The sequence below is a fragment of the Mycteria americana genome, chromosome 2, assembly GCF_035582795.1.
Source record: "Mycteria americana isolate JAX WOST 10 ecotype Jacksonville Zoo and Gardens chromosome 2, USCA_MyAme_1.0, whole genome shotgun sequence".
In the NCBI taxonomy this organism is placed as follows: domain Eukaryota; kingdom Metazoa; phylum Chordata; class Aves; order Ciconiiformes; family Ciconiidae; genus Mycteria; species Mycteria americana.
In genome coordinates this window covers 157617395-157631665 of record NC_134366.1, presented here as the reverse complement: position 1 = coordinate 157631665, position 14271 = coordinate 157617395, and the positions used below count along the sequence as shown (strand labels likewise).

The 14271-nt window shown below is 38.1% G+C and overlaps 1 protein-coding gene across 1 annotated transcript in view; it reads left to right on the top strand.

Annotated features, from left to right (window-relative positions):
- The window catches only part of CSMD3 (CUB and Sushi multiple domains 3), a 774333-nt gene that overhangs the window by 460788 nt on the left and 299274 nt on the right, over positions 1 to 14271 (top strand). Inside the window, exons 21-22 of the mRNA XM_075495159.1 lie at positions 5644 to 5859; positions 6482 to 6670. Coding sequence (XP_075351274.1) covers positions 5644 to 5859; positions 6482 to 6670 — 405 coding nt within the window. The remainder of the gene's footprint in view (positions 1 to 5643; positions 5860 to 6481; positions 6671 to 14271) is intronic.

Here is a 14271-nt window from a genome sequence, read left to right as displayed (position 1 = left end):
GTGTAACGTAACCGTGATTCCAAAATTCAGTGTGTGATTTTTGCCAATTTATTGTCACAAAATCTAGGGGAATAAATAGGTTGCTCAAAGCAGATGAATGGCTTTGCTCATATAATTATTAAATGAAGAATTTTAAAAATCCAGAATAGATTTCTTGGATTATCTAGTTTTATCCTATGCATAAAACACAACCCCATCCTGTAATTTCTATATCAGTGCTAGTAAGTAAGGGTGTGTTTATCTGGATCTGCAAGTTACAGCAAGTCAGGGGGTGGGGTGTGTGGAGCTGTAAGAAGAGAAGGAGATATCTACTTGAAAAGGCTGAATGGTTCTCCAGTCTCTCTAAAGGGAAGCATAATCTAGAGGTCTCTCAGATCCAAGGGATTTCTCTTGTTGCTCTCATTTGTATGTCCAGCTGACAGCAAGACTAAGCATACTCCAAAGATGCCAATATGTACATAGACATATACGGCTGGTCACACAGACTAACATGAGCAGAGACAAGTGTCTTTATTGGCACACACAGAAACAGCAACAGCACTGAAAACAGACATGAACACCACAGGCAGCCAAATCCTGTTTCTCCAGTTGGGCTGATGGGAACAGGAGTTTGCTAGGACTGACACAGACTCACACATGAACATGCACGTGCTCCCACAACCTTCCAGGTCCTGGCCAAGGAGTTGGTCCCCAGATCGCACTCCCTCCAGGTGCTGCCCCCCTGTGACCAATGGCCCTTTTTCCGGTCGTTGGCCGCTGACCTCATCCTGCTCACCAGGGTGTCCATACTAACGTTCACTAGTGCTCACACATGTGCTCACACTCTGGAGAGAGGACACACTTACACACTAAATAGTCAGAAACAGAGTTTAAAAAGAATAGAGGACAGACTGCGGTAGTTATGTGCAGGGATTAGTAAGAGATACAGAAAATTAGTAAGAAATACAGAAATAAAAAATTAGTAAGAAATATTGTATTTCTGCTGGAAATACAATAGAGCACAGAGGAAACAGTCTAGGAGGTTCCTGGAGTGTGTGGAAGGGAACTTCCTGACAGAGTTGGCGAGGGAGCCAACTAGGGAAGGCGCACTGCTGGACCTCTTGTTTGTGAAGAGAGAAGGACTTGTGGGTGATGTGATCGTTGGAGGCCATCTTGGGCATAGTGATCACAAAATGATAGAGTTTTTGAATCTTGGAGAATTAAGGAGGGGGGTCAGCAGAACTGCTGCCTTGGACTTCCGGAGGACAGACTTGGGCCTGTTTAGGAGACTGGTTGACAGAGTCCCTTGGGAAGCAGTCCTGAAGGGCAAAGGAGTCCAGGAAGGTTGGACATTCTTCAAGAAGGAAATCTTAAAGGCACAGGAGCAGGCCATCCCCATGTGCTGAAAGATGAGCCAGTGGGGAAGAAGACCAGCCTGGCTGAACAGAGACCTTTGGCTGGAACTCAGGAAAAAAAGGAGAGTGTATGAGCTTTGGAAGAAGGGGCAAACAACTCAGAAGGACTACAAAGATGTCATGAGGTTATGGAGGGAGAAAATTAGAAGGGCCAAAGCCCAACTAGAACTCAGTCTGGCTACTGCTGTAAAAGACAATAAAAAATGTTTCTATAAATACATTAGCAACAAAAGGAGGGCTAAGGAGGATCTCCATCCTTTATTGGTTGAGGGGGGAAACACAGTGACAAAGGATGAGGAAAAGGCTGAGGTACTTAATGCCTTCTTTGCCTCAGTCTTTAATAGTAAGACCAGTCGTTCTCTGAGCTGGAAGACAGGGACCAGGAGCAGAATGAAGCCCCCATAATCAAAGGGGAAATCGTTAGAGACCTACTACACCACTTAAACACACACAAGTCTATGGGGTGGATGGGATCCACCCAAGGGTACTGAGGGAGCTGGCAGAAGTGCTCACCAAGCCACTTCCAATCCTTTATCAGCAGTCCTGGCTAAGCAGGGAGGTCCCAGTTGACTGAAGGTTAGCAAATGTGATGCCCATCTACAAGAAGGGCCAGAAGGAGGATCCTCGGAACTACAGGCCTGTCAGTCTGACCTCGGTGCCAGGGAAGGTTGTGGAGCAGATCATCCTGAGTGCCATTATGCAGCACGTACAGGACAACCAGGTGATCAGGCCCAGCCAGCATGGGTTTATGAAAGGCAGGTCCTGCTTGACCAACCTGATCTCCTTCTATGACAAGGTGACCCACTTAGTGGATGAGGGAAAGGCTGTGGATGTTGTCTATCTAGACTTCAGTAAAGCCTTTGACACTGTCTCCCACAGCATTCTCCTGGAGAAACTGGCTGCTCATGGCTTGGACGGGTGTACTCTTCACTGGTTAAAAAGCTGGCTGAAGGGCCAAGCCCAAAGAATTGTGGCGAATGGAGTTAAATCCAGTTGGCAGCCAGTCACAAGTGGTGTTCCCCAGGGCTCAGTATTGAGGCCAGTCTTGTTTAATATCTTCATCAATGATCTGGACGAGGGAATCGAGTGCACCCTCTCTAAGTTTGCAGACGACACCAAGCTGGGCGGGAGTGTTGATCTGCTTGAGGAGAGGAAGGCTCTACAGAGAGTCCTGGACAGGCTGGATCGATGGGCTGAGGCCAATTGTATGAGGTTCAACAAGGCCAAGTGCAAGGTCCTGCACTTGGGTCACAACAACCCCATGCAGCGCTACAGGCTTGGGGAAGAGTGGCTGGAAAGCTGCCTGGTGGAAAAGGACCTGGGGGTGTTGGTTGACAGCTGCCTGAATATGAGCCAGCAGTGTGCCCAGGTGGCCAAGAAAGCCAATGGCATCCCTGCTTGTATCAGCAATAGTGTGGCCAGCAGGAGTAGGGAAGTGATCGTGCCCCTGTACTCGGCACTGGTGAGGCCGCACCTCGAATACTGTGTTCAGTTTTGGGCCCCCCACTACAAGAGAGACATTGAGGTGCTGGAGCGTGTCCAGAGAAGAGCAACGAAGCTGGCGAAGGGTCTAGAGCACAAGTCTTATGAGGAGCGGCTGAGGGAACTGGGGTTGTTTAGCCTGGAGAAAAGGAGGCTGAGGGGAAACCTTATCACTCTCTACAACTACCTGAAAGGAGGTTGTAGAGAGGTGGGTCCCAGTCTCTTCTCCCAGGTAACAAGCAATGGGACAAGAGGAAATGGCCTCAAGGGGAGGTTTAGATTGGATATTAGGAAAAATGTCTTCACTGAAAGGGTTGCCAAGCCTTGGAACAGGCTACCCAGGGAAGTGGTTGAGTCACCATCCCTGGAGGTATTTAAAAGACATGTAGATGTGTTGCTTAGGGACATGGTTGAATGGTGGACTTGGTAGTTAGGTTAATGGTTGGACTTGATGATCTTAAAGGTCTTTTCTAACCTACATGATTCTATGATTCTATAAGAGAGGCTTAACCCTCTCCATTTTCCCACACTTTTTTCTCCCTTACCCACTATGATTCCTCCCCTTACCCTTTGGCTGTAAACATCCCACAAAAAATTTTGCAGTCTCCAAATAACATTTAGCAATCTCATATTAAGTTTTACATGATCTCACAAATTTCCTCAAACACTCCACAGTAAATTTCTGATTTCCATGAGACCCAAATTAATCTTATTTCTCCCATTCTAATCAGTTACTAAGTTCTGCTTGAACTGCTACAGGATTACAGTGATACATGCAATGGCCCATCAGTCAGAAACTGAAGATTTCTGGTCTTAGCGTCTCCACTATATCCTGCTCATTAGAGCTTGTGTATGTGTGTATAATTTAGTACTTCCCTCATTTCTTGTCTTTGCTTGCTGTACTGAAAGGTCCTTTACTAGATATCGTAATAAACCAAGTGTCCTTACATTCCAGATACCCTTACAAGCTGTATTTACTAGGTGTGATTAAGTTGCATTAAAATAAATGTTTAAAGCCATTTGAGACAACGTCAGGGATCCACCGTATTGTAAAAAAAACTACAGGAGAATTGTACCAAGAGCTTCTAAAGCTGCATGTGAAGTCTACAAAAGATAACCCCCAACACCTAAAGGGGTGTATTGGCTCTGGCTGAGATGGAGTTAGTTTTCCCCATAGCAGCCCTCATAGTGCTGTGCTTTGTATTGGTAGCTAGAAGGGTGTTGATAACACACCAGTGTTTTGGCTGCTGCTGAGCAGTGCTCGCACAACACCAAGGCTGTCGCTCCAACATTCCTCCCTCACCAGTAGGCGGGGGGTGGGCCCGAGGTTGGGAGGGGACATAGCCAGGACAGCTGACTCAAACTGACCAAAGGGATATTTCATACCCTATGATGTCTGCTCAGCAATAAAAGCTAAGAGAAAAGAGGGGAGTGAGGCATTCGTTATTATGATGTTAGTATTCTGGAGCAACTGCTACACGTACTGAAGCCCTACTTCCCAGGATGTGGTTGGACATCGCCTGCTGATGGGAAGTAGAGAATAAATCTTTTGTTTTCCTTTGCTTCTGTGCATGGTCTTTGCTTTTGCTTTATTAAACTGCCTTTATCTTGACTCACGATTTTTTTCCATCTTATTTTCTCTCCCCCCACCCCCTACCTGTCCTGCTGAGGAGGGGATTGATAGAGCAGCTTGGTGGGCACCTGGAATCCAGCCAAGGTCAACCCACCACAAGGAGCATGAGGTTCCTATGTTTAGACAACTGAGGCAAACACAGTATATCTAGCTTCAGTCTTGGATTTTGTTACCCTGTTTGGGAAGTTCTTGAGGGGGAGTGGGGAAGTAGGAAGGGGAAGTATTTGTCTGGGTTTTGATTAAATTCTATTATTAAAAATCTGTTGTCCATAAGAGTACCCAAAGATCATTAATCTTCATATACTACGTAAATCTTCAATCACATGAAAGGATCTTCCTAAGCATTACATCGTTAGATAAGTTTTACAGAGCCTGAACCATTGGTTTATAACTTTTATGTTAAAAATGAAAATTACAGTAGAGGTCCCAATATTAAGCTAGCTAATGTTTCTCCTGTTTCTTTTTCTTGACTTTTCTGTGCATTCTACCCAAAGATCATGGTCTAACTCTTAGTTACAGAAATGCAGAAAAAGTAATTTAATTGACCTTTAAGTCTTTTTATTGCTATTGTGTTTCAGGATATATCTTCCTTTCTAGATGTATGATTTGTATCTGATGGTTTGCAAAAAACCATACTGTTGACATATACCACAGGTTATTAAGAGACCTCCCTTTTTTGGGGAGGAAGTGCTGCTGTTACTGTATGTGCCATGATAGTATAATGTCATATATTTTATAACCTTTCCTTTCACTGCTGCTATACAAGGATACTGGTGACTGTAAGAAATAAGGTCTACCCTTCCCATTCTGCCATAAACAGTTTGTAATTTTGAACATACATAGTGCATCATTGGATTTTACATAAAAATACAAGCATATGTCTTTGAATCCTATAAATCAAGCATCCATATTTTACAGCTAAAGGCAAAAGTGAAAGGTACTGTCAAAACCAAAAGGCCTGCTGCAAAGTTATTTTAATATTTAAACCAGGAAAGATACCAATTTTTAGAAAAATTGGATTATCTTCATTTTCTGGACCACAATTCATAATTAAATGCATGAATTTAATCCTTGGCTTAATTACATTGATGTTCACAGTGTGATATGTAAATCTGATTCTACTTTTTCTAATAGGAGTGCAGTTCACCTTCTACACCTTTCATTTGGAGGATCATCATGACTACTTACTAATAACAGAGAATGGCAGTTTCACACAGCCATTAGCACGTCTGACTGGCTCAGAGCTTCCTTCACCAATCAATGCTGGTCTCTATGGAAATTTCAGGGCTCAGTTGCGCTTTATTTCAGATTTTTCAATATCATATGAAGGATTTAATATTTCTTTCTCTGGTAAGGAAATACCTGTAATATCTGGCTCCTGAAAAATATTTTTTTCAGTATATTATATAAAGAGAAAAAAAAAAGTTTAAAATTGAAGTGATTTTGATGAATATATATACTGAATCATAAAATTATATAAGTTGTTTCCTAAGCACAATTTCAAAGCAAGCAAACCTCCGTGCCTCTGTAGAGGCATTTCTGCTACATGATAAATAAGACGGGCAGTTAACTGTAAGACACATTATCAAGTGAGGGGAAGAAACAGAACTAGTCTAATTTCAGTTAGTGAAGTTCCAGATGAGCCCAAGTGTCAATTATTTAGGCTTTTATGTTGTGCCATTGTTTTCATTTGTTTTATGTACCTGGGGCATTCATGGCTCTTACAAGAGTGATAAAGCATGTTGTGTTCTGCATCTTAAAAATGTTGTGAATTTATTCATTAGTCTTACTTTTTAATGTAGTATAATTGCCAATTTAACATTCACACATTCATTTTGTTTTTATATCTGAAATTTGTATTGATAGTCAGGTGGAAATATACAGAAATTACTAGACTGCAATATTACAAATATGACTGATAGAAAACATGTTGTTCTCAGTCGTACAAGCTGACTTGTTCTCTTGTTTTCAGAGTATAATCTTGAACCTTGTGAAGACCCTGGGATCCCACAATTTGGTAACAGAATAGGATTTAATTTTGGAGTGGGAGATATTCTGACGTTCTCCTGTTCATCTGGATATCGTTTAGAAGGAGCTTCAGAGATTATTTGTCTTGGTGGTGGCCGACGAGTATGGAGTGCACCTCTGCCAAGGTGTGTGGGTACGTGGTCAGCTGCTTTCATTTGCTTGTATGTGTAGTCATTGTCCATGGATTTGCATATTTACAGCATGGAAAAGCATGGTAATACACCTCTTTCTTACTTTTTAATGTACTCTCATATTCTCCATATCTCCTTAATCAAATTTATTTAATCTTTTCTTAATATATTTAGTATTAGAACTATCAGTGGACTTTATAGTCTATACTTGAAAGCATTTCATATTGAGGGCACAATGCTTACTTTTCTTATTTTGATTAATAGGTTAGGAAAACTGGGTATAAATTTAAATCAGCATTTAACAGTTCAGATGCCTAATAATTGACTCTTTTTTTTCAATGCAAGATTCCAAGTGATACCTGTATTACAAAATTGTGTAAATGTAGTTAGAGCACTTAGACCAGAGTTATTTCATAAAACTAGGTCTATGTATAGTAGTGCAGTCAACGTGGGCTTCCTATGTAATTTAGAGAACCATGTCCTCAGAATATCTTCAGAATATCCTCAGAACAGTTGTTCTGGTTTTAAAATGATAGCCAAGATAACTGAGAGGAAACACTTTGTGGTGGTTCCTAACACTCTCCACTCACTGTAGAGGTAGCCTACATATGTAGCTTTGACTAGATATTTAACTTTCAATGGCTAATGTTGTCTGAGCTGAATTCTTCCTAAATGTCTTGATTTTCAGTTCTATTGGGAACTGTTAAAACAACAACAACATAATCTCTAAAAAGTAGGATAGTTACTTAAGTGTCTATACTTTTTTATTTATTTAAGAGTATATGCTATATGGAAAGGTTTATATATGAAAATATCTGTATTGATGTGCATTTGAAAACTTTTATTTTTTCATACTAAATTGTATGATAGTAAAACATAAGTTTCCTTCAGAATCTGATTGTATAATAATTATTGATTGATTATGTGCTTGCTTTTATCCAATGTTAGTTACTGTATCATAATTTTAATGTCCAAACTATTCCTATGCTTAACTTGGTATAACAAAAGTTCTGAATTTGGCATATGCATAAGCAACATTTATGTATGTGTCTACAGAAGAGCTGGTTTAGAAACTGAGATAGTGTAGTACATGAATAAAAGTTATTTTTGTGTTGGGGTTGATGAATTTTTAACCATAAGAATAATAATGAATGCATGCACAGTTGTGAAGACAGGTTAAATTTTAGTAATAAATTTCTGGAAGTGTTAGTATACTGAAAACAAATTAGTAAATTATCAGTAAAGAAGAACTTGTGCAGAAGCATAAGTGAAAAAAAATTGGTACTTAGTTTTCATGACATAGAAAAAATGTTTACGTTTGTGTGTTTGCGGGGAAAAAAAAGAGCAAAGCTGGAACACAAAGAGCAAGTTATTTTCCAGTCAACGTATTTTCTCCTTATCTTTGAAAGTCATTCCACTAGAATGTCATTCCACTAGAATGACTTAATCAACCATTTCCCCCCCATAAATATTAAGCCTTTGTCAATTTTGTGCTTAATTTATACACCATAATAATGAAATTCAAACAACTGGAGAGTAGAAATTCCTGTTGACCACTTTTATTGGATTCAGAAATTTACATATTGTTACTGTTGCTCATGTTTGGCATTTCTGCCAAAGTGATTCATAAGCTTTAATTGTTCTGATATCATATACACTTTCACATACACACAACCTCAATTGGGAACCAACCATTCTTCATAGGATTTGTGTTCAGCTTGTCAGTACAAGAATACAATACAGGAAAGACACAGATAAACTGGAACAAGTTTGGTGGCGGGCCACCAAGATGGTTGGAAGCTGGAACACTGATCCAGTGGCGAAAGGTGAGAGAAACATATCTTTTCAGCCTGAAGAGACAGCTTCGCAAGAACCTGATAGCAGTTCTCAACAGCTGTGAGGAGACCATTATGAGGATGGAGCAAGGTTCTTCATAGTGGTTTATGACAGAAAGATGACAGGAAAACACATAAATTGAAATAAGAGAGTTTCAGACTGGAAATAAGTGAAGCCTTTTCACAAAGAAAATGTTGCATAGTGGAACATATTGCCCAAAGAGGTTTTGCAGTCTCCATCCTTAGAGGTTTTCAAGATCCAACTGGTTAAAGCCCTGAGCAATCTGCTCTGATATCAGGATTGAGTCTTCTTTGAGCAGGAGGTTGGACTAGAGACCTCCTAAGGTCCCTTCCAACTTGAATTTGCCTGTGTTCTTGATCCTATATCCTCTTGATAGGTATAGTTGCATCCCATGGGTCATGATATTTCTTCTGTTGTCTTAGTAAACATTCATAATGAATACCTGTGCATTGTTACATATCTTAGCTCTCTACTTTCACCTATGTCTTGGTCCTTTGATAGTACAAGTGTCATAATTTTTAACTCATTCTGTGGTTTCTCCATATGTGAACTATTTTGTTTTCTTTAAAACAAAACCTTGTGGATATAAGGATAGTTGAGTACAGAATACCCTTCCAGTAGGCGATATGGGTAAGACTGCACTAGTCTTGGTCCCGTTTGCCAGTGGAGACCTCCTACCACTGTTTTTGTTGACATGCATAATCAAAGCTTGTTTTGTACCCTCAATCACTGTCATACTATCATGCCGATCTTCATGTCATATTGCACATTTGTGTAACTTCATGCAACAAAAAACCACTAGTATTCTGGATTTAGCACTGTTCTTAAATAATTCTGTATAATTCTTAAATAATTTTATATTCTGAACACAGAAAAAATTATAGTTATGCTTTTGGACCACAGGGGCACCACACAGAACCTAGAGGACACACAAAAACATGTAATATTTGTTATAGACATGCTTGGGCTCCTCTAGACAGACTTAGCTCAGAGCAATGTAGATGGACACCATACTTCACCATTTAGCCTGCGAGCCAGGGATCTCTTCCAGGAGTGGATGCATTTAGCAGTGTAGACACAAGTAATGTGACCAAAGTGCTTCATTAGCATATGATAAAAGTGCTTCCATTCACATGATAAGAAATCCTTCATGATGGTCACAGTTCTTCTAGTCATATGATGGGAGATAGTGTTTGAGGCCTTCAGAAAGAGTATGGGAATAAATAGGGTGTCAGAACAATTGGTGTTATCTACAACTGGTTCCTAGTTCACATGCTCCTGATGTTTAAGACTCTAAGAAGCACAGAGGTTAGGACCAATAAGAATGAATTTTTCTGGTGGTGTTCATGTGTCATTCATTGGCTGCAAATTGACTTTACAGTATTTTGGACTACTAGTAATCCTGAACTTGACTAAATTCAAAATCTGAAAAATCAGTGAAATCATAAATATCTTCTGAAAATTTCTTGAACAGAAAGAGACTGAATTTAATAGATTAACGTATTTTACACTAATTTTTTTGTTTCCAATGCTTAAAATTCAGTGTGATTTGGGTTATCAGATCCCTTAGATTGCTTTAAATTTGCCATACAGTTAAATAAAATACTCCTCATTTTGGTAATATATGTTTATAGGTTTATATATTCATTCTCTAGTTTGGTTATACATATTTGTTACGTTCTTTTCCTGAGAATTTGACAGGATTCGTAGCGCATTGATTTCATTTAGAATTAAACTTAACAGATTTTACCACAAGTTTAACGCAAAGGTGACTTAAATGTGTTGTAACCCTTAACTTACAGACAGAAAATAAACAAAAATATGGTAGCTATGGCAATATACCTAGTCTATGGACTAGCCATTTCAGATTCTCAATGAGTCATCACAGGATGGTCTTCTACTGTCTTTGCTGTATTTATGGTGTCACGTACTGAATCAAAAGAACAAGACCAGCAACAGAAGGCATATTTGCCAAATGTGAGATAGGCCTGCTTGACATGGTGCAGAATTTCTTGGAAATGCATGTCTACACTAGATTTCCAGTAGACTGAGAATATTTAAGAGTTAGTAATTATTCTCTCGGTAATATCTTCAAGTACAGACAAAACCAAACAATACTGTCTATATTTCTGAAACCAGCTTTTATACCTATTTCATCATTATGCCATGCATATAATAATGGCCAACTAAAGGTCCAAACTACTAACGATGCTGTCAACATTTGAAAATTCTCAGTTTGTATTATTACTCTCTGACTTATTCCCAGTACGGTTTTATTTCCTTTGCAAACTGAGGAAATAACAGATTGTGCTCTTCTGTATATTCATCTGTATACTAGGAAAACATCACATGTGCATAGCTGAGACATTTTTTATCTGGCCAAAACTCTAGGTAAATTATCACTCTTCTTATCTCCCTCTTTTACCCCTGGGCAGACATTCCAAGGGGTTAGCCCATCAGTTAAAATGGTCTTCTTTATGGCTCAGAATTTCATGTCAGCATTCACCCAATGTTCTAGGTCCTGTAAAGAGAAATAATAATTTTGATTTTTCATGAAAATTACAGAGAATTAATGAATAAAGAAGAACTCACTAACTTTTTTCCCAGAAAACTTAAGAAACTTTCATATGAGATTCTATGAATTTGTCATTAGTTAAAAAAAAATCTGTAAGAAGAAAAAGTTTGTTAGCAAAGTGAACATCCATGCTAAAAACTGATCATATAATTAAATTAAAGTTTCAAATTTTTTATTAGTTCTATCTTGCTTTAATACATTCGTTACTGATCTGAAAGTGAACTCTATGATAGCAGTTGATTAGAATAGTTACAACCAGAAGAAAACTTCAAAGAACCTGACAGACATAATAAACTAGATGAATGAACAGATGCACTGTATGATAAAATGAATGTAAGGTTGATAAATACCATGGGGCGGGGGGGGACGACAAACAAGAAGGCTCATTGCAGTTATACTTCTCAGGAATTCTAAATTAATGGCATTAAGCTAGGAAATTGATTTAAGAATCGCTGAAAACAATAAAAATGATATGATAATTTGTATAGAAGACTGGGGACAGAGACTGCTTGCAGTAACTTGTAGTTTCACCTGATGTATTTCCAAATGTCTCTCCATAAAAATACTGTAGAGCTGGCAGGAGTTCAGAGAAGGGCTAGGAAGAAAGATTGTACACATCTTAATATAATAAGACAGATGATGGAAGTGTTTTCCTATAATAAATGGCAAAAGTAAACTAGCTCAAGAGATTCAATCCTCTTTTCCGTGCAAGGAAAGAGGAGGATTCAATCCTCAAGGAATTCAAGGAAGAGGATTCAATCCTCTTTTCCTCTTTTCAATGCAAGGAAAAGGGCCATTCAGCTGGAAATAATACTTTAAAAAAGTAAAACTGTTAGAAATAAATAATTTTCCCTTCAACATTAATTAAATTGTAGAAGTAGTTCTGGTCAATGATATAAAGAAATTTAAAAAGCAATTGTAGATTTAGGTGGATAACAAGATTATTTCGAATTCTTGCCAGAACATTTTTCAAGCATCCCTTTCCGGATACACAGAAGGCTAATGTGCTGAGTCCTGAAACACAGTAGCCAATCATAATAAATGCTAAACCAAATAATTTGCCAGTGAATCAGAAGCTGTCTTTCCTCTTCCTACTCAGAAGTTGGATAAATAAATGGTTTATATTAATTCATATTTTTATTATTATTCAATTTCTGAAGATATTCTTTTTCAAAACTGAATTTGGAAGTAAGACTTAATAAATGAAATGTTATAATTAAGAATTAATAAATGAAAAAGTAATGTTCAAATAGCTAACAAATATTGGTTACTGAATTTTTAAAGCTGAATTGCTCAAATGATGGCATTATCTGAATTCCATAGGGCTTGATGTTGTGCTGGAACAATTTTTATAACAAGTCTTTCTATATTTCTGTTTCTTTAGCTGGTTCTGTTAAATGACTAATAGCTTCAAAGTTGATAAACTGTTACAGAGTTAATACCACTATTTATAAATCCTGATGAACGTGATAATTACAAATATCCATGTTCACTAATTACATGGTTGGTAGGGGTTCACACAAATCCATGTGTATGTCTTGTTTATATGTCTGTACATAATTCCTAATACCCTGAAGTTACCTTTATAGTAAATGTATGTATTCTCAATATAGTTAAGCGTCCACTATATGATTCAGCTCATTTTGGGGTAGATGTCTGTAATCACTTGTGAATTGTATCACTTGTGTTTCCAGCATATGTATGGTAGTTTTAGTTAACTAACAAACAATGATAACATACTGTCATTGTTTTGATTTGATTTGGTTTGGTTTTTGTTGGCTGGTTTTTTGGTATCTAAATGAATGTTCCTTTTCAATACATCTAAGCTCTGGATAGTCCTAAGTAATCAATACTTTCAACACTCTATTAGGGGCATGTGTCTAGCCTGGGATACAGAGCACAGGTATCATCTTAAGTTTGTGAATATGCAGTTTGGTTGTTTTCATAGGGTTGTAGTGCCTCTGAACTCGTTCTGATGCATTTAGAGTTCAGATGTCTCTGCCTAGTGCTCTTTATAATTGTCAATGCCATAGTTACCTTACAAGAAGCCAGTTTGAATTTCCCTGTAACTGTGTTATAGACAAGAACAAAGAAGAGCAATTACAGTTGCTTTAAAGGAAAAATAATGAAATAGATAAAATTAAACTTTTCTGATAATCAATAATGGAATGAAGATTATTAAAGATCTTTAAGAATACTGTCATTCCTTAGTTTCATGCTTCCTTTTGATGCTTTATTCAAATAATAACCAAATGCATTGTTCATATTCAGCACACACACTGCTTTCTTCTGGAATTACCTCTATTTCTAGTGAAATGTAGAAAGTCGTCTCTTTTATGCCAGGATTTCTCATGTCTTTTTTCTCTCCCCTGCCCTCTTCCATTTTCTTTTTACTTTCCTTTTTTCTTCCTTCCCTTATAAGGCTGCCCAATAGCCAAATTGCATTACCTTTCATTATAACTGTCATGTCAGAATTTGTAACCCATAATTGTTTCTATGCCTATGTAAAGAAGATAATCTAGTCTCTTCACAGCTTCCTAACTCTGTAGGGCCTTTTCCTCTGGCTTTCTCAGGGCCATACAATTTATTTCCCTAGAATTCCCTACAATTTCTTTCTGCTAAACCTCAGCTGGAAGACACTGACTTTAAAATCTTGTTTTCTTGTGCTTATATGCTACTTCCACTTATATTTCTCCTTATAACATTTTCTGACCATTTTTCTCAGTATGTCCTAAACAGCTAAGTTCAGTGATGTTCTGGTCATACAGATTTCCAAGGAACTATACCCCTTACAATTACGAAAAGCAGACAAACAAACATAAAAAATCTACAGGCAAATCCATTCATTTATGTCATGATAATTGCATGCTTCTCAGATAATATTGTATATGGATCTTTGCTGGTAAAGATTTTTGCTGAGTTGATAGTTTTTTTCCTGTTTACTGACATAGCTTCTTCGCTAAGCTTGAGTTCAGGTGCTTTTCAGGGAATACCTAGGGAGTGAAAAATAGAAATGTCTGAAAGGTTATATTGTACAAGAGAAAAAATAAATTCAATGTTGAACTGAAGCACGGTTAAGTAACCAATGAACTGAAAGTTCTACCGCAGATACGTCTGAAGTAATTGCAAGGTGCCTTAATTAGCCGGAGAGGCATTAGCTACCCTTTGCAC